Genomic DNA, 25,243 nt, shown 5'->3' on the forward strand with positions numbered 1-25,243 from the left:
GGGCTCCACTTACATTGGCAGCCTGACCTAAATTTAGGGAAGCTGGAGGACTGATTTCTCAATAAATCGAGAGATAGTAGAGCACAGGCTCCCCAGAGGTTGGCGTATTATGCTTTAAAAACAGCTTCCTGTCTTATTTTGAGCAAATATACCGTATACCGTTACTTGGCTGGCTGGAAATGAGCAATTCATTTTAGGGAACAGGCTTCATTATTCAATGTGGATTATCTCATTGCTGGTACAAATTATTGCTAAAGTAGAAATGCACATGTGGTTGTATTCATTTTTCTTTCATTTCTTATCATTTTTATCCAACAGCAAGATCACATCTACAAAATGAACTATAATGATTGCAGTAAATGGTGAGAGAAAGTTTTGAGAAACAGCTGGAGTTAAAATATTTTTATACAATTTAAAAGATTTATGTGAATATATTATATTTTGTGAGTGATACAGTGCTTTCATTAGTCCTTGCTGAACACTTTGTGAATTATTCTATAAATATTAATAATTAAAATGGATATTAAATCATTGAGACTTGGGAAAACCTTAGTTTGAATGAACAAACTGAAATTATTTTATTTAATCAATAATTACTAACCTATTCTAAAAAATATTTACATGTATTATTTAACATCAAGCTGATGATGGCCTCCAGTTATCTGTAGTCCCCAAGGGTATGTTCAGATGTCTGTCTCTCTGTGGAAGCACAGTATGTTCACAGAGTTGACATGAAAATGGGGTCAAGACCTGTGAGAGGTGAAAGCAGGTTGTCTTACCTTATGTCTTTGTACCTTTTACATTATATTGGTCAGCAGTGGCGGCTGGTGACTCAAAAAATTGGGGAGGACAGGAGGAAAACCAACACGGAATCTTACAAACCACATCAAACTATATCATTGTCCCACCTGATGAAATTGGAGGGGTGGGGGGCAATTTTATATGCCAATAAAACAATTTGCTTGAGTGGTGAAAAGGCTGCTTCTTTAAAGACATTTAGCATATACATATTGTCTCTAAACAAAGACGTGCTCATTTTAGCCATGGAGTGGTTCAAATGTGTCATTTTACCAACAAAGTGAAATTCAAATTTATAGTACTGTTCTATTGTGACAACAAATTTATGTTCTCATCAAAAACAGACAACATATAACATGATTTACACGTGTTTCCTATATATTTTCTTAGTATACAGAAATATATAAAGTAGCACAAAGCTTATAATGTGATACAGGTTCAGATCAGTGCTGAATACAAGACATTGAGACAATGTAAGTCCAATGTAAGAGATCCCGCCCTGAGGAGGACAGCAGGCACCCGTCCTCCTCTGTCCCCCACTCCACCTCCACCAATTGCGCCCCACCCCCCCCCACTTTACACACTGCCCTTCCTCCTCCTGCCCTGCAGGTGTCGCTGTTGAAGCATTTTAAACAGAATTTCAGTAATGGATTTTTTCCAAAGAGGAGAGAAAAAATACTTTATAAATAATACTGAGATTTGTAATGGTTTATTTCAACCAAATATTCTTTTTTATATTTTGATCTCCCTTTTGCCTCTCGAAAAATAGAGGAGGATCAACCTCCTCTGCCTCTATGGACCAGTCTCCACTGTTGGTCGGTTATGTCTTACGTGAAAACAAATGGGATTTGAAATGTCCCCATGTGCTGCACATTCTCATAGTTAAGCTTTATTCACAAACTGTCAAGGGTGGGCTATGGTTTTTCATTAAAGATTGACAATTAATTTACTTGAGAGCACAGGCTTTATCTGTGCTTTCTACTACTAGTTAACAATATGGTCATTAAATGTATCTTGTTAAAAGTCATTCCAGAAGTTGTACATCTGCTATTTTATAGGACCTAATACATATGATTTATGGCATTTTACAGACAATCCCGAGCCAATTTTTCAATTGGGCATGAAATAATCTTTTAGAAGTGGTAAAAAATGTTCTGTATCTCTTACATTATTACTGCACCTTCACTTGTATCTTTCTTTTCACAATGACACACAACTCTGGCAGAACACCTGACGTGCTAAAAAATGTGAGCTTGCTTTGCATCTGAGACACAATGTGTCCATGTTTAGCACAGTGCTTTTTTTTTGGTTTCTTTTTTTGTTTCTTCTTTTTTGTTGAATGAACATGCTGTTCTTTCTGGAAGACTGTCAACAAACCTTTTTGAAACCTCAAATTTAATTTAACCAGGTGCTGCTGGATAAATGCTTTTAATATAAGAGATTAAAGAAAGGAACAGAATCTTGCTTTTTTTAGTTCATACTTAGACAGAATGCAAGACAGATCTGAAGGTTTTCAAGTTTTTCATACAAACCACCGTGCGGGTAAGGTTATGTTAAAATGTTGAAAATAATCCATGTATCGTTTGTGGCTGATGTCGCTGATGCTTCAGCCATCAAATCCTCTGGTGCGTACACTTTCTGTCACGTTCTATACAAATATAAAAACAACATACATTTTAAAAAAAAGGTATGACGAGTCTCCAAAGCTTGCGTACTGTTTTTAGTTTAACGCAACAGCTGTATCAGCCTCAGTAATGTTTGAGGATGTAAACCAGGCAATTAAATCTCTGAACATCTTTATCCAATGGTTCTGAAATGCTCTTCTGCTTGCACACAAACATACATATTCATATACATATATGTTTGTATATATTACAAATGCACCAGAACTTAATGTGCCTGGACAGTATGAATACTGCAGCATCTACCCTCGGGCCTCCATCTGATGCTACAAAATGTCAGGTCTTGAAAAGTGTCAAATAGGACAAAACAAATGAGCACATTAATGCACAGCTCTTACTGCACCCTCAGCTCCAGCACTAATCAACATGTTGATTTACTACACACTCATTTCTCCATTTGGAAAGAATACAGTATCATCTGAGTAGCCACTGGAGTCTTAATAGAATATATCAATATAGAGCTGATTCTGTATGTGTCTTTTGCTCCCCACTGTTCTGTTAAGTAAGCTGGCTGACAAAATTTTAAAAAGTGTGAATTATGTCAAAAGCCCTTTTTGGATGTGGCTACAAAAGGGTCTTAAAATAAGTGGGGAGTCATGTGCTTTCTGATCAAATTAATACAACATGTCACTTTTGACTTTCAAGCACTACATGAAACAAAACAGCTGATTTTTTTTAGTTATTATGAGCTTCAGATGTCCCAGTCATGCTCACTCACTCTCGGTGCTAAATCGATGTAGAATATTAAATCAGGTTAATTAGCTACTATAGATGGGACAACAGCATATGCATCTGACATCATTGTACTCATGTCCACTACAGGCCTCTGTTATATATTGGTGAAAGCAGCCTTAGATCTCACATCAAGCCCATGTGAATGTGAAAGACCTATTGATGGGGGAGCACAGCCTCGGGATTCAAACAAGAGATGCCTCTGATTCCAGAGCGTGAGATGGCGCAGGGGCCGCTGATAAAGGACCAGTTTATGTGCTATCAGGCCCCGCAGGGGTCGAGATTTATCCCACACCGTCATCTCAGGCGCTGTGCACAATGTGAATATGAAGACAGCGGGAGCTAATACAGTTTGGTTATCTCAAGTTCAGAATGCCAACAGGGTCAGCTGAGGTAGAAGTGGCCCAGATTGCTGATAGGTCTCTGTGTGTGTTACAGCCAAAAACTGAGGAGGAGGATATGAGGAGCGGGAAAAGGAAATTATTTCAGAGAAAAGGTCTGATGTTACGAGTGTTGGGGTCAGTGCATATCAGGGGAGTATAAATATTGTTTTTGTGAGATGGAAAGGAATGGAAAAAGGATAAAAAATAAAAAAAAGAATGATGATAAGGCCTTCTCACTGAAACTAATAGTGCAGTTAGCATCCTTTTCATAACCCTCTGTCAAAATATTTTCTTTGTGTAAAGTGTACATGATATAACACACCTAAAGACATGGTAAAAAAGAATTATAGGGCTGCAGTTCATATGCAATTTTCCACAACTTCCAAACTTTTTGTATTTCGCTAAAACCTCAAAATATACTGTATGTGTGCATAATACTGCTACTACAACCACAGACAGTTTCTATGTGGCTGACAATATTGTTTATCCTTTGATTTTATATACATGCATATTATTTATTTAATATAAATAAGGTGGAAAACATTTTTAAATATTTAATATTACATCTGAAAAGTATCTAAATTCTGAGTTTTCAAAATTACATTTTAAAGTCAGATTAGACCTTTCTCTAAACCGAGAAATAGTTACAGCAGACCACAAACATGTTCATCTGAATGCACAATGTTCTGTCCTTCCCTTTGGCTGAAGAAACTACACAGTTCAGGATGAAAATAATTACCGCCAACGTTCTTCCTCCATCACGCCTCTGTGTGTTTTAGTGCATCTTCCTTTGTGTGATTTCACTCTCAATTATTTATGAATGAAATAGCAGTTTTCAAGTGTTAATAATTTATAGAAAGGCCCAAATGGCTACACAGGCGAAAGAGTAAATGGTGGAGGGACTGAGGGTATTGCATTGCTTTATGGCTCCCATTTATCTTCTGTAATTATTAATCCTTTGTTTTAGGAAGATGAAACTTGAGGCAATGGGGCCGATTTTTAGCAAATAAGCTGTACCAGGACTGTGTAATTTCAGGTCATTATCACAGCAATGAGTTGTAAAATGACGGCGCAAACAAATTGGTGCTTTTTTTAATTTGAAAATCACTTCCAGAGGTGGCGTGCTGAATGTGAGGGAGCGTGCCACTTCTGATTGTGCTGTGCATTCCTTGCATAAGGAGGGATGTGGTGCTATTTTTCTGGTTGTTAGTCTACTAGGAAAAACAGGTACGGTAAAGTAAATGCACACATTTACAAAAAAAAGGAAATTGCAGGGATGTCAGTCATCATCCATCTATAGTAGTTCCTCTTCTAATGCATAGAGAGGATGGTTTTAGTAGATACAAAATGCTAACATTCCTCTTTGATGAATATCTCCACTGGGCTCAGGATTTAGTTCAACAGCCCTCCAATTAGTACATCTGAGACTATCCTATTGCGTGGCATGCCAAACCAACTGCACCCACTTAGCCAATTAAAGCAGATAAGACTATGTTTTTTTTAAAACCAGGTTTACTAAAGCAACTACTAAATAAAACGAAAAGCTGTGGAGCTGCACTTAATCTTGAAACCACAATGTGAATATAAATCCGGAGGAAATCAGCACTTAATTGAGAAAAATATACAAACCCCAGATGATGAAAACCAAATCAATAAAGCTATTACTCTGAATATGTTTTTATAGCTCTGATGGTTTCTTGTTTCATATGTGTCCAAAACAATCACATGATATAGGGTATTATTATTATTCAAAACATGTATTTCAGCAACAGCATGCTTGTTGATATTAGCAGCCCAGATGCATGTTCAATATGAAGCCTTTTTGTTTCAGCCTCTTTAAATCCAAACACCCCCTTTCTTCACTGTATATTCTGTGCTATCCAAAGCACATATTTTAAAATTAGATCCCTAATCTCTGGAACTGTGTTTTCCCACTGGATGTGAATATTTTGTGTGTCTACTGAAAGGGGTGTATTGTCTTGTTGGACTTAAATCTCCCTGGTAATTATCTTCTCTCTTGATGGCATCACTGGGTTTTTACTTTATTAACGGAGATCATAATGTTGTGTGGATGGGAGTAATTTCCCAGACTCTGAGGAAATCTTGGCTGTGGAAGATTCAGAGTGATACCACATCATTTCTGTCCCTAGGTGAACGATACATGATGAAACATGATAGAAGCCTGTGGATACATACACAACACAGATGGAGCGCTGCTATCAATCTTTGCAAATGACGGAGCTATGTGAGATTGGTTGTGGGGGGGGGCGGGGGGCTACGGTACGCTCACTTTGTTGAGAATAAAATGCCTCGGAAATACAAGGACGGAGAGGACTCAAGTCGGTTGCTTAAATAATTCAGCATCCATCAACTATTCAGGTATTTCCTGTGGTTTGTCTAAAATCAATAGTTTTGGCCCAATGTTTCCCTTTTACTGCCTTCATTCATTTCTGGTCCCTTGCTGACCCTCTATTCATGATTAAATGTATCCTGAAGGATACATTGACATTGACATTATTAGAGGAGTTGCCTACCTTAGTCCCCACATCTATGATCAGTGATAGCGTAAAACACTAGCAGAGGAGCAACACAGATATAAAGAAACACATAGACAAATAAGAGAAAGTATCTTAAAGTTTCCACAGGGAAATCTGGAGAGCAAAAGTGACAGATAAGACCGTAACTCAACTGTGTGGTGGCAGTGAGTGGCAACTCCCCAGAGTGAGCAGAATTTTATTGCTGTAATACCTTCTTCCTCTTCTTCTAATGACAAGGCTGAAAAATAGAAGCTTTGGTACTCACACGTCATCCACGAAGCAAGGGTATGGCATTTGCTGGGCGAAAACACCAAGGGGTTGGGTCTTTGACGTCTGTGTTCGTATAATGCCATGGTCCATCATATCCTGCAGGTAGGCAAAGCCTCCCCATATATAGCGCAGGTCGTTAAAGGAGTTGTCTCGGGCTCCAGGAGACCATAACCTTATTAAAAGAAGACACACCATAATCTGTCTTAGCAAAGGTCGAGTAAACTGCAACCAGAACAGTCAGAAATACTGTCATGAGTATCATGACTGTTTTTAGAGGTCATATTTTACCACAGTACACTTAAAAAGACAAAAAAAAAGCTTAACTTAGCATAAAGACCGCAATCGGAGGGAAACAGCTCTGTCCAAAGCTAAAGAGAAATCTGCCAACCACCCCTAGCTCACTAATTAACACGTTTTATCTCATTTGTCTAATTACTAACCATTATCTTTGGACAGAGCCAAGCTAGGAGATTGGTATCAATCTTCTCATCTAACTCTCAGCAAGAAGGTGGCTTCTCAAAATATCAAACTATTCCCTCAACAGTAGCTATGGAATGTGTTATTTTAATGGGTATTATGACCGTCTCTCATTTGTATAAAGCAGAGAAGCAGAGCTGGGTTACATACCTGTCTTTCACTTTGTTGGTGCGCTCTGCCTCATCAATGTCCATGCGGATTTTGTACTTGACATAAGGAGGGGGTTGGCCGGAGTACGGCTGGAGGTTTTCAAAGACAACGCCGGCCCAGTACGTATCATTCTTCAGAAGCTGCAAGGCTTTGGTCACCAGATGGCTTTCACTGGGGGCTGCCTCAAACTTGTTCAGGTCTAAACACTGTAAACAAATAGAAATATCACAGAAATGCCTCCAGGAAAATGATTCTACTTTTATATCATCTTAATCTTCTTACAATAAATCATTCACTTTTTATATACATCTTAGAATCCACAAAATAGGAAATAAAACAGGGAGGCATGAACTCACTGGCAGAATGGCAGATGGATTTTTAGCAAAAAGTATCACTAAGCTGTTGACTAAACCACGCAGAGTGTAGTTCCAAATTATCTGGAGCTGCCAGGGGGTGGGAAATGTTTTGGGCTTCAGCAGAGACAAGCAAATGAGATACAGCCTCACTAGCACTCCCTGTTCTGTAGCCTTGTCCCTCTGTTTCATGAGACGATAATGAGCTAGCCATCCTGGGAGGCAGTCACACCTGACAGCTGTCCACACGTCAGTGCAGCAATAGTTTTATCATTTCTCCCCCAGGATGCTCTAGTCTGAATTCTATATCAAGCTATGGTGGGAAACAAAATACCACAGCAAAAACATTTGTTTAGTGCAGACTAGTGAGAATATCACTGCACTGCAGTGGTATCATTATGTAAACCCAGATTTTGGACCTCTGTCAAAATGTGTTAGTATCCTTCACAGGTGACAGAGTTTCATGCTAACTACCATATCAGTGGATTAAAATTAGATCATAATAGATCTTCATTGAACTAAGTAGTAGTAAAATTTTTAGTATTTTAGTTACAGTAAATAAACATATTGCTGACAAATGGTCATCTGTATTTAAACTGTTCTCTGTACCATCTTTAAACACTGGCATTGCTTTTTGTCAAAACAAGTCTTACCAGCGATGATGTTAAAAAATGGAGAAAGGGCATTTCTCATGCTTTTTTTTGTCTTGAACCACTGGGCCAGCGGCTAAGGCTAAGCCTTCTGATATCAATAATCTGACTCAGACTGGACTGAGAAACTGGCCTCACTAATAGCTTGCCAATCCCATATTGGCCTAATTCAGAGGAACATCCAGTGCAACACATGCAGCTGTGCATTCATGATTGCGTCATGCTTGTATAGGCCGTGAGGGTGCTGTTGACAGTTAGTTAAATGATAGGATTAACATGGGTCAAAATCAACTCGATCTGCGCATCTGAGGAAGTACTTGGGGAATACAATAGCTTGTACAATGTAGTCATCTTCAGATTCCACTTAGGTTGACATGTATAGAAGTGTCCTTGTCGTTTAAGCAAAGCATTACTGTTGAACATTGCAGGATTCAAAATAAGCACCAGAATAGACCGTCTGTATTTAAGATTAGTCATGAAAAAAAAACATATATATAAATACATATACATGTATGGTGGACCTTATTTGCCTTTTTATAATTCATCCATCAAAGTAGGATGTACTGAATCTATGTACTGTTCAGCCCTAGACTAAAATAAGCTCTCCGTTTCCCTACACTGTATACACACAAAGACATGAAGAGGGTACAGTAAAGGTTGTCCAATAACTATCTCTATCCTGGGATCTATTTTGAGAAATGCAATTTCCATTAGTAAAGAAAATACATTACATTATCTTGGAATTTCATTGACCACATACAGCTGACCCCAAGGGCCCAACTTGCCATTGTACCTGCCTGTGGATTGATAGTATGTGTGTGTGTGTGTGGCAGGGGGTGTGGATGGGATTTGTACATGTGTTTGATCACAGAATGTAGAGAAAGAGGGTTTTGCTGCAAACTGTGCCACAGATCAATACATCAATGTCAACTGTGTGTGTGTGTGTTCCTACTTAGAGACACCAATCTGTGTTACAGATCCGCTATAGTACATAACAATGTTTTTTTTCATGATTATCATGCAAGCAAACTAGTGACAGAGCTTCCTGTGTATTTGACAGTTTGCCAAGTCAAGGATATTAAAGTTTTATGAATAAAAGACCAAAGTCTTTTCCTTTCTTGCTATGCACAAAAGCTGATAGACTGAGCAAGATAACAAAATCTACATGTCATCTGGAAAAGTCTTGATTTTAGTTTTAACAGCGGCAGACTACAGACACAGCATGTTCATTCAACAAAAGAACTAAGAAACAAAAAAAAAAGCACTGTGCTAAACATGGACACATTGTGTCTTAGATGCAAAGTGAGCCTACATTCTGTAGCAACATTGGTGCTTCTGCCAGAGTTGTGTGTCATGAAAAGAAAGATACAAGAATAAGTGAAGGTGCAGTTGTAATGTAAGAGATACAGAACTTTTAACAGATCACTGTCTTAACTCTGTAAGTGAAAGTATAGGCAGTAATGAATGAATGAATAGCTGACACTGCAAACTGTTTACATATCCTGACCTGAAAAATAAATTGTCATCTATATTTAATGTGTAAGATGCTGCTGCAGTGGCTCAGCGTGGCTTAAGTAAGCTATTCTGGATCTTGTCTTTAGCAAACCAACAACCCGGGAAAGAGAGCTGATACATCAGAATTTATCAACTTACTTTTATCGAAAGAAAGTTTCGTTTGAGCACTTTAAAAGGTCATACATCACTTGTTTTCAGCGCCAACTCCTATCAATGAAACCTCACGGGTAATATCAGGTGAATTCGGATAAATAGTATACAGGTAAGAGGCTAAAAGAGAACAGTGCTGGGAGGGAAGAAAAAAGAAAAAAAACTATTTATAGCCAATTTCCTTACCAGTGAGAGTTATGTTTCTAAATATCTCAAATGCTTTAGAACAGCCTATTTTCTTAAAACCACATGTTTCACTTTACTGTGGAGCTCTAACAACCCTCTCGTGCATGAGTGAGCTGGAAGTCATGTTTGTGAGGTACTTTGTATTTAATAAAAGCACAAACAAAAGAATTACATACACCAAGGAAGTTGGAGAGAAGCTTCAGGATTTGGGTAGTGCTGTTGTAAACATCCCGCCAGTCACTGGGCGGCATGCCGACTGGACGATCCTCTGGAGGCCCGTTGTACAAGAAGTTGGCCAGCAGCTCTGCTGTCCATCCTGTGCCATTGAGACGCTGGTTGAGGGCAGCAGCAAACAGTGGATTTGCCAGTAAAGCCTGATTTCAAAGGCAAGAAGATGGTGTTTAGTTATAGTTACTCAGGTTACTAGTGAGAGGTTTAGAATTAATGCAGCATGAATGCAATGCAATCTGAATAAGGGCCAAAGTGTCTCAGACCACAATGTACTATTCATATTAGAAGAGAAAGCATGGGAAGTCAGCTTTGTTCTTTGCTGGTGCTGAAATCCATTTTATTGCAGAATTAATTAGGAGCTTTATGGCACAATTTAACTTCATGCTCAAGCTGAAGTTCTTATGTACAGCATAAAGTATGTATGTGTACACACATACACACACACAAACACACAAATATGCATATTTGCATGGTACAGACATACATTAAAGGCCCAGAGTGTGAAAATATATTCAACATGCTGCTAATTAGACTCTGCCAGTACACAAACACACACACACACGTGAACACACAAACAGCATACAAAAGCACAAAATGGACACAGGAAAATGCAAATCCCCCCCTCTAAATCCCCTTCACTAATGATAAGAAACATGTACTGTATGCATAGCCTCTCCAAGTCATCTCAGGTCACGGATCAAGCTGCAATTGTTCTTATGATGCAATAAAGTTGATATGTTGGTCTGGGACCAAATAAACCTTGTTGTATTTAAGCCCTGCAAACATATAATACATGTACATGTATTTTTGTCACAAAAAATAAATAGTTCCATGATCCGCAAACAATAGCTCTTGCATAATAAGGTAATTTTACTCCTACTTGTTGGTTAAAATGTGTTGCCCTCTATTTAGTAGCCACAGTCATTCCCCTCACTTCCACCCAATATTTGCTTAGTTTTCTGCTGCTGTGAATTTAACGCCCAAGTAGTAACATGACAGTGTTACTGTTATGACCGTATTACTACATAAACTAAAAACTGAACATAACAGTGATAATTTGCCTGTCATGTCCACAGGGGAGTACTGAGAAGGAGCTTCAATCCACTAAGAGATAATATGTTTAAATCACCCATTCAATACCATTTGTTATTTTAGAACCCACAAAAATACATACAGTATCTCGTACAGCACCCTTTTCCAACGCTGAGCCCAAATGGTCTGCATTCCAGTTTGAGCCCCATGTAGTTGAATTTACCATACATGGCTCGCATTTAAAACTGGACTAAAATGTGTGACTTTTGGTGAGCAAAGGGCACTTGTATGTCAATTGAGAAGTGGGCCTCTAAAGTGCAAAATTCTGTGTTGAGATTCAGATATATTCTGGCCACTGTGCTCAGTGGCATTTCAGTGTCAACACTTCTGATGACATTCTGCTTAATTTAAGGACAAAGTGTCAAATTAAGTAATCTCTATGCTGCGTTTGACCTTTTAAAAAATCAGTACATCCATCTTAGTGGGTGCCACATTAAGGACATGACCCATCAAAAATGTGTGTATTCTAAAGTCTGTAAGACATTTTGAAATTGTGGTACAATAGTCATGCTGGCTAATTGTTAAACCGCCTCGCTATTTGATATCGTCATACAGCTATGACTACATGTGACTAAATGGCATTTGGGGGCAAAAAGTTTCAGATTATGCCATTTAGCCATGTTGGTCATGTGTCAAATGAAATTATTTTTCATGAGAGGGTTTTCTAGTGAGGAAGATTAACTTATTCTCTTGCATTTTAAAGCAGGGCAGGTCCCAATGGCAAATTAAGTCAGTCCAATCCATACAGTGTTTTCTTTCATGGGTGACAGGTTACATGAAAGTGCAACAGTCTTTCTCAAATGGCACTGTAAATATAAAGCATTCCGCTAAAGTGTAAACACCATGTAGTTGTGCCGAATATATTTTTAGCCACTTTTATTTCTAAGCTATTTCACTACAGTAGAGTATGTCCTTCTATTCAGCTCTACACCCTAAATCTTCTATCTCAAATGTAGTTGTGGTTGTGATGGTAATTGGTCCATCAACGTAAAACGTGTCTGCGACCTTGAAGGACCTCTGAGGATGACAAAGCTTCAAAGCCACCAGCTTCATGGCAAGAGGCGAAGAGAGAGAGAGAGAGTGAGAGAGAGAGAGAGAGAGGGAGAGAGAGCACCAGGCTGGGTAGAAAATGAAGACAAAGGAGGATTGCCAGCCCATTTGTGTAAAGGTTAGGGCTAGGGTAATGAATACCCTGGCTATATGGAGCTCCCAATGTCTGCTTCCCTCCAGCTGCCTATAAGCTCATTTGGAGTGACACTGGAGTAATGTCAGTGTCGAGGAAATACAGCGAGAGGCAAAGAGAGAGAGGGAGAGAGAGAGAAGGGGACATTGAGGGAGGGAGGGAAGGAGAGAGAAGTGGCGGCGAAGTGTCCATGTCCTCTACTTCTATAGATAATCCTTTCTGCCAGGATGGAAATTATCCTGCACTTATCCATAATTACTTTCCCTCCCTCGGTTTCCATATCTAACAGAAGGTGCAACAAATTGATATACATGACATGTATATTCTCACCTGCAGTATATATATATATATATAAGGCTCACTATTTTCTTTTTTTTACATATTTTTACTGAGAAATACCTGCATTTTTAAAAGGAGCTGATGGGTTTTCCCACAGGGATTTTACTGTAGAATATCTCCTCATGCTTTCAAAAGTTGTTGCAGCTGTCTCACAGTTCATGCAGCTCAGAAAATGTAGTAGAGAAAAAAAATTAAAAAAGACGTGCAAATAAGCTGCTTATAAGGAGGTGCCAGAGTCATTCTAAACTAAACAAACAAGAGAAAGATGGCGCTGGTGAATGTGGACGCCATCCTGGCTGAGATTGTGCTTATACCTTTGAACCTCTAACAGTGTTTGTACAATCTCAGTTTCACCTGGATTTTTGCATTGATTAATTTTTCGATCCAAATTTCCAAAAAAAGGAACTTTGTTGCATCTTGTACCCCTCTGCCTTCCTGGCTATATCTCTACTGTCACTATGAAACAAAGGCAAAAATACCCGACATATTAAAATAAAAACAATCAAAAAAAAAAACAAAAAAACTGGAAAATGATGAACCCTCTATTTGTACTGTACAACTGTTTTTTGAGCCTTCCAAAGAAACATACTGATGGTTCAACTTCATGTATTAAATTTGAATTACTGTAAATTCTTAATGTCGCTACATACAGTACATTACATTTTTTATTATTCTCTGAAACTTGTCTCTGTTGACAAACTACATGCTTACTTTTAATATTTAATTCCTACAAAATGCAGTGATTTAGGTCACTCTTTATCATGCTCCTTAATTCTATTTCTGGTGAGGAATCTTACCCGTAATGTATTGACTTGGGTGCTATTTTGAAAGAAATTCCAGACACGTGGCCCGAGTACCTCCCATGAATCAGCCAGGTCTTTCAACATAGCCAAGGCATTGAATGTGCTATTTGCCTGAAACAAAAAAAGAAAAACAATGTTTAACAACACATTCATCTCACCTTTGCCTGACTGAAAGCATACCCGCTGAGTCTCTTCCATTCGCTCTGAGCCAATTCAGACATGTAAAGTACTCCACATGTGCACATTTCACCTAATCCCTGGAGGAACTCATCACATTGTAACACTGCCACCCCCTATGGTGACAAATGTAAATGGGCTTATTTACCCCTGAACATTGACTTGTAAACAATCTGACTGGTGTGAAGAGGGCCTCCTGCGCCAACACCGAGCTGCTCGCTGTGAAGTCGGCAGATTTTGCTCGTGCTCATTAAGTATTCTCGATGAAAAACCTGCACTACCTGCCTGTTGTTTGTTTTGCTTGTGCAGTTATCAAAATGATGTTAATATCTTGGAGAAAAGTCATGTCATGAAAATACATTACAATCACCAGGTTCCATAAACGAACCTCCTGACTAACTATTGTTTGATTTTCCTTTTTCTTCCCTAGGTGCTAACTTTGTGTGGTGATTCATTCTCCCCACTGGAAGCATCTTCACACGTTCACCTGTAATTGGCTTGTTCCTGCGCAAACAGACTATTCAAATAAATACAAATATCTTATTGTTTGTAGCTTTACTTACACTGGTATGAGCAAAACATTCTGCTACTTTTGAAGTAGATGAAAAGTCAGTGTAAATATGTCAGTAAGCTGGTGTATGTGTTTTAATATTTATAATTTTCTCTCTCGCTTAACTTACCTCTTTCACCACGAGGCGAGCGGCAGGTGTATCAGGTGTGTAGAGGACTTTCCCTTGCAATAACGGCTTGAAGGTGCTCCAAATGTATCGTAAACCAGGTGTGCCCTCCAGGGTGTCGACGAGAGTCTGACAAAAAGCGTCTAGAGAAGAGACGGAGAGAGGAGAGAAGACAGAGAAAGTCGAGGCGAGTCCGAGAAAATACTTCTAAATTTCCTAATCCTGGTTGCATTCTGTGAATATGCTCTTTCATGGGACAGGAGGAAAGAGGAGAAACAAGCCGTTTGATCTGTAAGAAATCATAGAATTTGCAGCACCCAAGAAGCAAACATGATAAATATTGCACATAAGGCTGCAATTCATATGTGGCTACCATAACAACCCTCAATACTTTTTCTCAATCCAGAGTGAGCAAATATGAACACAGTTTCATTATACCTTGACCTTTTAATATCATATTCATTACTAAGTGAGACATATTTTTTTTTATAATGTAGTGACAAATATATCATATTTCTAGTATAGCATGTTAAATAATATTTGCATTCAACATTTTCATGAATCTAAGTCTGCATGTTTGCTGATAAGTGAAAAAAGCAACACTGACACAGCAAAACATGTTGTAAGTGCAACGCGAGTAAAGAGAAAGCAGTAACAATTTCTGGAAAGTACACAGTATTGATGCAATCACAGCACTTCAGAACAGATACTTATCACCAAAAACTACAACTAATGACTATTCCCATTCTAGTCTAATTTAAGATTTTTGTTTGTCCATTTAGCCTAAATCGTCTTGATGTGTTGCAGTGTTGTTTTTTATGAAGTGATTACTTTGCAACAGTTTTAAGAGTACTAAACCCAACAGATCCCAACACAAAATGATGCGTAGGAGGAAGAGTGTTGAACAGGAAGTGTTCAGTTAGTTTGTTACTACATACAGTACCATTAAGAGTCATGTGAGAGGGGTAATACACTATAAAAATTTTTGTTAATATGTAAGATTTGCTTTTTGTTTTGGCTTGTAAGTACCTTTGGTTTTATTGATGTCTTTATATATGCTTGTTCTCAGTATAGCTCTTTTGAATCTTGTTAAGAAAAGTCTCATATAAATAAAGTTTATTATTATTTTTTATTATTTGAGTGGGACTCTCAGGTATAGCTAATCGGGTACAGTTGTTTTTTTTCACACTTTGGAGCTCTGAAGATGTGAAGATACTTAAAAATGTCACAGTATGTGAGCCCTTAAATGACAATTTAGAGCAATTATTGTATATCTGGATTGGAATTACTGTTAATAAAGTTTTAGCACAAGACAGCTTACTACCTACAGTAATGCCATCTGATAAAACACATAATTAACGCTGCTTCCACAGACATTAGGAAGATTTTTTTTGGACTATCCTGCGGAATTTAGGACATTTATCATCATCAATGAAACGCGTTCATAAACTGGATATTGGGTTTACTGCTGTTTTTTTGACCAAAGAGTTGCAAAGTGGACGTATTTACTAGAAGTTGGGGGTTATTACTTTGAAAACACACAGACAGAGGAAGAGACAAGCCAAGAGCTCAGACCTGAGTACATAAGCAAAAGCTTCTGTGGAGCAGAGAAAAAAAAAAGTCAATATGCTCAGCAGCAGTAGGATCATTACTAATTTAAATGATCTGCCAACGTGAATATTGCCAGGTTGGGAGAGCGCTGAATAGGTTACATGAGGACCTGCACTGCGTAGAATGCAGTCTGGGGTGGGTAGAAAGTTTCAGGTTGCACCTGGCTTGTTCTGACAGATAAAGTGGGATTCTTGTAGTGCTGTAGTTCATCAGACAATTGATCAAGTAGATGTGAAGTCTGCCAGTCAATATGTCCGTCTGGCTTTTTGATCTGTTACTAACTGTCCTTTATGTTCAGACCCCTTGTCATTACATCAATGCTTTTTTCCAATATTGTTTTTCATTTCATCAAGACAAGAACAAGACCCCAATCTTCCACTTCTTCTCATCTCACCAGAGCAACCATTTACCCCAATCGGGGAGATTTTAGTAGCCATTTTTAGTGCAATTTTCACTGCCTGCTGGCCATCTCTCCCAGGTGCTCCTGGGAGGTCTGTGTGAGGAGAGCTAATAGCCACCTCTTAGTCTGACTCTGGCCAGCTGTTCCCTCTACAGACTGCACAGATGCCACTTCCTGCAATCATGACACTTGAAGACAGAACATTTTATGTGAGAAACATCTCAGTGGCTCTGTGCTGTTAGGTGTCTAGAAAAAGAGACTCTTAATAGTAAGATTTTTGGTATTTCAGAAAAAAAGTACACTTGTAATTATTCATTGGAGAGAATTTTGATGTTATGCAGTTCAATAACAGTCTGATTAAAGGGCTTGTAGTAAATTTCCCTCTTAGCAAGAAGCCACTGGCACCTGCAGATACATTAACAATAAAGTGGAGTGGAGAGGAACTGAACAAGAGAGGGCAGAGTAGACTGATCAACTTATAGCACCTTTAAGTGGTTCCCGACCTGAGGGTTGAGAACACCCGTGGGGTACCAAGATAAGAGGGTAACAAAATTATTAAAAAGGTTAAATAATCGAAATTACATGTACAGTACCAGTCAAAAGTTTGGACACACCTTCCCATTCCCTTGGATGAGAAGGTGTGTCCAAACTTTTGACTGGTACTGCATTTTATACCACTTTTCTCAGATTTTGCTTTTATACTGAAAATTGGGGGCTTTCACTTTGAGGTAGAGACATCTAGTGTGTGCATTGGGGCGCACTGCATATATATTTCCTGCACAGGAAAATATTTATTCCCTATATGTTGTAATAAAAGTCTAAACTTTACTGTGGTTAACAAATGCAGCTTCTGTAAGAGGTTCTTCGATCCATGTCTCATCAACTTCTTGAGCAGAATGTCCTGGGGACCCTTTGTGCTACAAGAAGGTCTATAGCGATTTCCATTTACCTAGGCTCTCCACAAATCTATACAAAATTTGCTCGAGCTTTTATGTTTCTACATACACTAATAAATACTGTATACTTGTCACATATATTTCATAAAGATAATTATACCAGTGATAATGAGAATAGACAGCAAAGATGGAAAGATAGATCAGTTTTTGATATTTTGTGTGCTAAAGGGAGCATCGGATTACAGAGGTTACACATTCTCCAGAGCTGTGAGCTTCTTTTTGACAACATATCTTTACTTTATTGCAAAACGGCGGTATGAAAGAACAAGAGAATCTGTTCTTTACACCAGGTTTAGCTACAGTCAAATAATTGCTTGGAGCCTGAAGTCAGCCCCTCAACTTACCTGGCAAATTTAATCAATTTGAGTTGCACCCTGGAGATGGCCTCAATTCGGCACTACAGTGAGACAGCGCCGTCGACACACGTTACAAATGCTGGTTGCTACACACACACACTGTCTCGCACATGCAATCACATGCAGACACGCGTTTGCGCGCGCACACGCAGAGAAAAGGATATTACTCTAGGTTTGTAATACTCAATTCAGGCATTTTATGCAATGCACAGCCAGAGGCACACAAGCATGTACACACTCAGACAGACATGTGCACGTGTACGCTGGATGTGACATGCCAGCCTTAAGTGAAATACCCCACACATTTCTTATTTCTTACAAGCAGTACAAATCAACTGCTGTCTTTACAGCGTTCTAGCAGGAAGTCAAATAAGCTTGAATAAATGTCATTGAAGTCACTCTCTCACAGGAGACAGAGAGAGGCCTCTATGACATTCAGTAGAATAAGACGAGCTTCTCTCACTGGCATGATAGACACATAAAGGGATGTATTTAAAACTCAAAATAAAGGGTACCAATTACTAATTATTCACACAAAGACACACAATACTTTGATGATGACAGTATGAGTATTGAAATATCTAAGCAATGTCTGAGAAAATCACACCAGAGCGACATTCAGGACAATGCTAAATGAAAGAGGGCTTTATTATTGTTTTGACAGATTAACAGAAGATGCATTAATGTAAAAGGTTTATGGTGGTTGTAGGTGCAAAATACTCACCTTTTAATTCAAAATGATAAGCAGTCAAGTCACATAACCAATGTCATGGTGCTACTGCTTCAACTATATTTGACTACCTCTGTTTAACAAGAAAAATGGGGCCAACCCATTCAGATACTCCATATTGTGCCAACTGATGTCCAATTTAACAACAACACGAGAAAAATAGCAACTTCCAAAATGGGTCATATGTTTAAGAGCCTTAAAATACATTTGCAAAATATCTTTCGACACACTTCTTATAATAAATGTAGGTATATATGAATCATCTCATATTCATGCTAATCTGCTGGGATAATTTTAAAATGGTAACAATTTAAAATGAGTGTTTACTGTCATGGAAGAAAAGTTACACCCTGACTATACTGAATAATGACAGAAGTTTTCCTTTGCTGTCAAGGATTAATTGGGAAGGGAACATTACTGAGCCGTTTAGAGAACCTCAGTGTTGGCCTTTATTAATGCTATTTTACCATTCCTTTGAGTGTACTTTTTACACTTACAAAGGAGTTGTAATTGGCCATTATGCAGACACACTGCATATTGCAGATTCATTTAACTGTACATACACCAACACAATGAAATGCCACAGCTTACCAAAACAGCCATTAGCATGCTAACAGAGATGTTAGTGCTTATTTTGTATGGGTGATACAATGTTTCTGCTAATTTGCGCTGGCACTAGCATGCAATTCCACTTTACAGTATAACGTTATTCCCAGGGAACAGAGGCTTCTTATTAAAATCTAATTTTGTGCGGTTTTCTCCAAAGAGCGGGCATTTAATGAAACGGGAATGCATGGTCTCTAATGAGCATGAGGCTGCAAGAAGTTACACTGAAGATCTAATTCTCAAGGATTTTTTATGGAACAAACATATTCAGTGATTTTCAAAGCTGCCCCTAATACCACCTTTAATGACTGTGTTACTTTTTATTTTACCTTTTTTTTAAATATAGTTTGAAAACTGTATTTGCTTTTCACAGCATGAGTAAGAAAGGTTTATATGCATATAATCTTTTGGGTAAGAAGATGATTATTTCTTTTTTAATTATTTCTACTTAACTGTATATTTCCTAAATAAATGTGAGCAGAGGTACAAATAAATGATATCATTGAGTTGTTAATTGTAATGTAATGCAAATACACTGTATTACATTATGTCTATATATGTGTGTGTTCCATTGGGGTTTCATGTTTAGGGTATCAGAAAATGAGGCAGGTTTCAACAAAATACACTCAAGGAATTCATACTGAAATATAAATACTTAGCATATACACATCTCAGGTTAATTTTAACAATAATTCTCGACAAAGCTTTGCAGAATAACACTGGAAAAATTAACTTGGGGATTATCATATGCAGTTAAAACAAACAGAAATGTTTATCCCCATGTGGAAATGACCAAAAATACAATTGGGTCTGAGAGGATTCACCAATATATCAAGATAAGACTCATGGTCAGGTCTTGTTTAAACATCCAGGTGTATAACAATCCATAAAGTCTGTTTTTTCCTGACTTCCAGAGGAAGATAAAAATAAACAATCCACACATACAGTCAATTCCACTGCTGCCAATTTGTCTAGAACAAGTCACTTCAACAATTTCAGCCCATGGACAACTTCAAAATGCTTCAAGTTCCCTGGAAACCCAGAGTAACATCATGGGACATATCCCTGTATGTCTCTTTCGACAATTACTGTCAAAAGTACATGATACAGCTGTCACAGATTGCACAAACTTGACCTACATGGTAGCACAGACAGGTTTGCCAGACAACACCTATGTGAAGAACAACACTACTTTAACAATACATTCTGGATTGAGTAAGATGTTTGCTCAAAACAAAAAGATGAGCCTTAGTAATTTGTGAGGCATCGTTCAGTATTTTGGGGATAGTTTACTGCTTCAGGCCCTGACAAACAGGCCTCGAGCCACCTTTTGCCACATATGATGCTTGCGGATAAGTAACCTTTTCTTTTTTTCCTCTCTCTCTTTCGTTAAATGACACATAAGCTTGTCCACTTTTGACTGCAGCAGAAAAATAGATTTTCTCATTTTGATGGGAAAAAAAAATGATAAGCACTTAGATGTATACAGTTCCAGCTACCATGAGTTTACAAGCAACATGGTCTACAAATAACCACTCATCTTTTACAGAATTGAGTCACATTAATAAACCTTTTACGTTCATGAACTGTGTTCCCGTTTCACTTTGATATTACGTCTTCTACCACTAGACAAATGTATGTATCGAAAACATACTTTTATACAGTAATGTCAGCAGAAGGACAGATCTAAGGGTGATTCATATCAGAACTGTATCTGTCACACACAAATGCTTGTATAATCATTGCTCCCCTTTTATCAATTAAATCCTTACATCCATGAGAACGCACACTCACCTGCAACCATATTATGGGTGGGTGGTGTGGTCCAGAATTTCAAAGCCCAGTGGATTTACTACAGTCTCTTCCAATGTGCCTTCCTGGAATAATTCTTTCATAACAAGCACCACTCCGCTGCAAAGCACATGACTGGTTGGCTGTAGCTGAGTAGGCTACTCTGCGACATGTTACCATGTTTATATACTGCATATCATCAGGAGCATGGGAGACAATGACATCCCGGGATGCACTGGACCTAGCAATTTAGACAGTTCCAGGACATTTTAAAAGTTCTCTCTCCACTCTGCATCACTGGACTGCTCCTTCCCAAAAATCTTCACTTCCAATCCTCTATAGAAAACATTTCTTTTTTTTGTTAGCAAAACCTCTACAATTTATATGATTCTCATTGGACAGTAAATATAAAGGTAGAGTAAAGTGTGGCACTACACTTATACTGGTACTACTTATATTTTTACCTCATGGCTGTTGAACTTAGCTGCTCTCCAATTGAAAACCGGCTGCTCATTTTAACCACTGTCAGACAAACTGAGCCAGGTTCAATGAAATCAATACAGCACTGGAGAATTTGACTACAAATGCTGATAGTGTGGCTGTCGAGGTTGTATTTTTTGCCTAAATAGTACAAAATACCAGTTAAGAACACCAAAAAGTGTTTTAGTGACACCATCTGTGCTCAGCGGGATATTCGGGGTGCCATATGTGCATATTTAGGATGTCATATATTTGCTTCTTGTGACTATGCGCCACCCAGATAACAACATCAGTTTCTACTTAGGATAAGCTGGTCTGGACTTTCCTCTCCATTAAGAAAACATCATTATGTCAGGGTGGGGAGTGCACAGCTTTTAAAGGGAATGAGAAAAGCTGATTTGATTGATGCCAGCCCCTGACACAGCCGCCGATAATGAATTCCTAATCAAACCCAGTTTCCAGCTCTGGTGCAGGTGCCAACTGTGCCACAGGTGCTTGTTCCTGGATGTGCACAAGTAGTCACATCCTGTGCACCCTGTGCAGTTGACTACACTGTGCATCATGCTAATTCATAAAAATAGGGATCAGTGCTTTTTTTCCCCACCTGCATGCATTTTTTTTAATGCCAAAATGACTGGGCTTTGCATTGAATCTGTCTGCATAGGAGCACATTTCCAACCATCTTTTGCACAGCTTACTTAACCTGTTGTAATTACTTTTAATCTATATACAACAACCCCTGAACCAAAAAATGCCCACTGATTCTCACAGGACTACAATGGGTAGACTGATATTTGTGTGCACTTAAAAGGCTAAAAAGCCACCATGTTTTCTGCATTAACTTGTCAAAGCATCATGATTCTGACATGTTTCTAAAGGGAAGGAAATCTGGTTTTATTTGATCAATCATGACTTGTCAAGCCACACATACGTATCATTTAAAATTCCCAGCCCTTCCCTTATTTCAAATGCAACACAGTTATGCAGTATGCCTTTGGCTGCATAATTCACAAAAATCAGTTGACATGTCCTGTGATACTGTGCATCATGAAAAAATAACCAATCTCGTCCATCCTGGCTAGCATGACTACATACAGTGCTGAAAGGATAAAATGTGTATACATGATTAAAAACACTCTGGTACTGTGTGACAGCTTTTGCTTTAAAAAGGAGTTTGCTGTAGCACTTACCGGAACTGTTGCTCATAGAGGACATTGCCTTAGTGTTAGCCATCTGTCTAGATGAGGGTAAACTGAGGGTCATATTGGTGGAGTTGAAGTCAGGTTGCTTTCCACACAGTAACGTATTGATGCTGCCAATCATGTCCTCCTGGAAATCCAATGAACTAGCAGCCTTAAAGATCATGGAGTTCCGCAACCTGGCCATCTGGATAGAAGACCATAAAAGTCAAGAATTGGGAAAATACATATTTTAAAAATAGCCAAATGCTCTCATTATATTGTATAAATATAAATTCCCATCTAAAATACCATAGATTTAAGTATGACAGCGACACTAACCTCACGAATCACTGGTAATGCATCTGCAGTGGTTTTCCCAATCAGTGTCACTGTGTCAGCTGCATTCAGATCCAAAGCTGAAGGGAGCTAAGGAAGGATATGCAGAGGTATAAAATTATGCTTGCAGGACTGTTTTGCTGTATCTGTTGTTTTAAAAAAAAGTCTTAGTTTAAACTATGTTGTGAAAAAAATCCTATATGTATATATAGCCAGTTGATACAGTTACAATTGTAATTTCCATATTCATTTATGTTTGGAAATCACATTTTATGAGATCACAATGTGATGTCTACACTTTAGCTAAAAATATTTATTCTATATGAGACTTTTCATTGGCCATACTGTATGACAACAATGAACACATAAAATTTGTGCATCACGACCTGTAAATTGTATCCTGACGTCGTCATCCCTAGCATTGGTTAATAAAAGTTGCATTAAAATGACAAGTGTTAACAGTGTGTTACAGTGACATTCTGAAGGTGCACAGTATGAGTCCAATTAGAAGATCTAAATGGCATGCCCTTTCAACCACTGTCATTTTCATGCATCAAGTGTCAAGTACAGGCTGTCTGTAGAGCACCTGTATTGTCTTTCAGCATATAAAATGTACAAAGCTTAAATGTATGCGAGGTAAAGGTCCAGAAAGGCAACATGTGGGAAGCTCAGACGCCTGAGAGAAAAAAGAAGGGAATATGTAGCACTATATTATATATATATATATATATATATATATATATATATATATATATATGTAAATCTGCATTCATTAAAAAGAAAAACATTCAAGCACAGTTTAGATGATAGCCTGGCTACTCACTATGTCTCAAGTACTTTCATACAGTGTGAGATCAAGAGCAGACATCAAGAAGAGGCCCAGGAATCTAACCTGGACAATTTTTGGGCTAAACAGCTGAAAATACCAGCAGGCAGTTGATGGATTGAGAGATTTCAGTGTTGCTACTTTATCATATTAGGATGTAGATGAAGTGAGCCAATGTGCAAAACAGATTTCTAAAGCTTATTTTTTTAAACTCAATTTCCGCCGTACTATATGTATTTTTTATGTTACTTAGGGCTCTGGTGGTTGTGTGATTCCTTTGGTAATCAGGTAAGCTGATTAAAGATACACATTTTGCAAAAATTGCATTGCAAGAAATATTTAAAAAAGCTAAGTTTTATAAAACTAATGAAAAAATGAAGACAGACAAAAACAAAAAAAACTTTGACATCTGAATGAGCGCCACATATATTCACATGCTTTTTGTTTCCTGTTGTCCTTGTGTATTGTGTTCCATTACATGATTTCCACAAACCCAGACACAAAGATGTGGAACCAATGCCTAAATCACCCTCTGCCACTCACTACCTCGGTGATAAACTCTGACTTTTTCCCTTGTCCTTTCCTTTATGTTGTTGTTGCTATCACAATCATTCAGCAACGTCAAGCTTTAAGCGTGAAGGCTTGATGTTCTTTTCCTTCCATTTGCTTGAGGCGCTGAAGAGCTTTTCCACCATATCTTGTCTGGGCTTTCTTTTTCTGTGTCTGAAAATGCCTGTGGGCTTAAATTGTTCAAATGCTCTCTCCTACGAACTTCCTGCCTTATCACTTATTTATTGGATTTGCTGTCCCATATATTTTCTCTCAAAGATAAACTCAAAGAAAAGTGCAGGCTTTCATCATCACAAAGGAAACTTTGAGATTTAAAAAAAATTCAAGAAAACATTGGTTCTAATAAATAATTCCCACCTGACTGTGGTGGAAGAAGTAGTCTGGTCCTTTACTTAAGGAAAAGTACCAATACAGCGATGTAAAAATACTCCATTACAAGTAAAAGTCATCCATGAAAAAATCCTACTTAAGTAAAAGTACATAAGTATTATCAGCTTGATGTAGTTAAAGTATTGCAGTAAAAGTAGTGGTTTGGTTCCTCTGACTGATATATTATAATATATGACATCATTAGATTATTAATACTGAAGCATCAGTGTTAGAGCAGCATGTTACAGTTGTAGCTGCTGGATGTGGAGCTAGTTTCAACTACTTTATATACAGTTAGCTAGTTTAGTTCAGTGGTTCCCAACCTAGGGGTCGGCCCCTCCAAAGGGTCACCAGATAAAATTGAAGGGTCGTGAGATGATTAATGGAAGAGGAGAGAAAAAAAAAAAAAAGCAAAGTTCTGATACACAAATCAGTTTTCAGTTTTTTGAGTTTTTCTCTAATCTTTGATTTTTGGTGAAATATTGGATCATTTGAACATTTACTGAAATGAAACCATGTGAGAAGTTTAGATGGAAAAATCACTATTTGGTGGAGCTGTTAACAACTGATGGACATCTGAAATGTGACCCCGACTACACACTGCTTTTTGTAAGACGTCAAAAGCCAAAAAGGTTGGAAACCACTG

The 25,243-nt window shown here is 38.1% G+C and overlaps 1 protein-coding gene across 6 annotated transcripts in view; it reads right to left on the bottom strand.

The window, feature by feature from the left end:
• LOC122974363 (phospholipid-transporting ATPase ABCA1-like) overlaps positions 1-25,243 on the bottom strand; it is a 187,391-nt gene that overhangs the window by 111,524 nt on the left and 50,624 nt on the right. For 5 of the 6 annotated variants that reach the window (XR_006400365.1, XM_044342335.1, XM_044342333.1 and 2 more), the window contains 7 exons: positions 22,836-22,922; positions 22,506-22,701; positions 14,389-14,528; positions 13,526-13,642; positions 10,060-10,257; positions 7,030-7,235; positions 6,398-6,574 (listed from right to left, as the gene is read on the bottom strand). Coding sequence is in view for 5 of the 6 variants with exons in the window: in XM_044342335.1 (XP_044198270.1) it covers positions 6,398-6,574; positions 7,030-7,235; positions 10,060-10,257; positions 13,526-13,642; positions 14,389-14,528; positions 22,506-22,701; positions 22,836-22,922 (1,121 nt within the window). In the remaining variant the exon portion in view is untranslated. Of the gene's footprint in view, positions 1-6,397; positions 6,575-7,029; positions 7,236-10,059; positions 10,258-12,788; positions 13,506-13,525; positions 13,643-14,388; positions 14,529-22,505; positions 22,702-22,835; positions 22,923-25,243 lie in introns of those variants that run through there. The other variant, XM_044342337.1, reaches the window with a different exon arrangement.

The sequence above is a fragment of the Thunnus albacares genome, chromosome 22, assembly GCF_914725855.1.
Source record: "Thunnus albacares chromosome 22, fThuAlb1.1, whole genome shotgun sequence".
Classification (NCBI taxonomy): Eukaryota; Metazoa; Chordata; class Actinopteri; order Scombriformes; family Scombridae; genus Thunnus; species Thunnus albacares.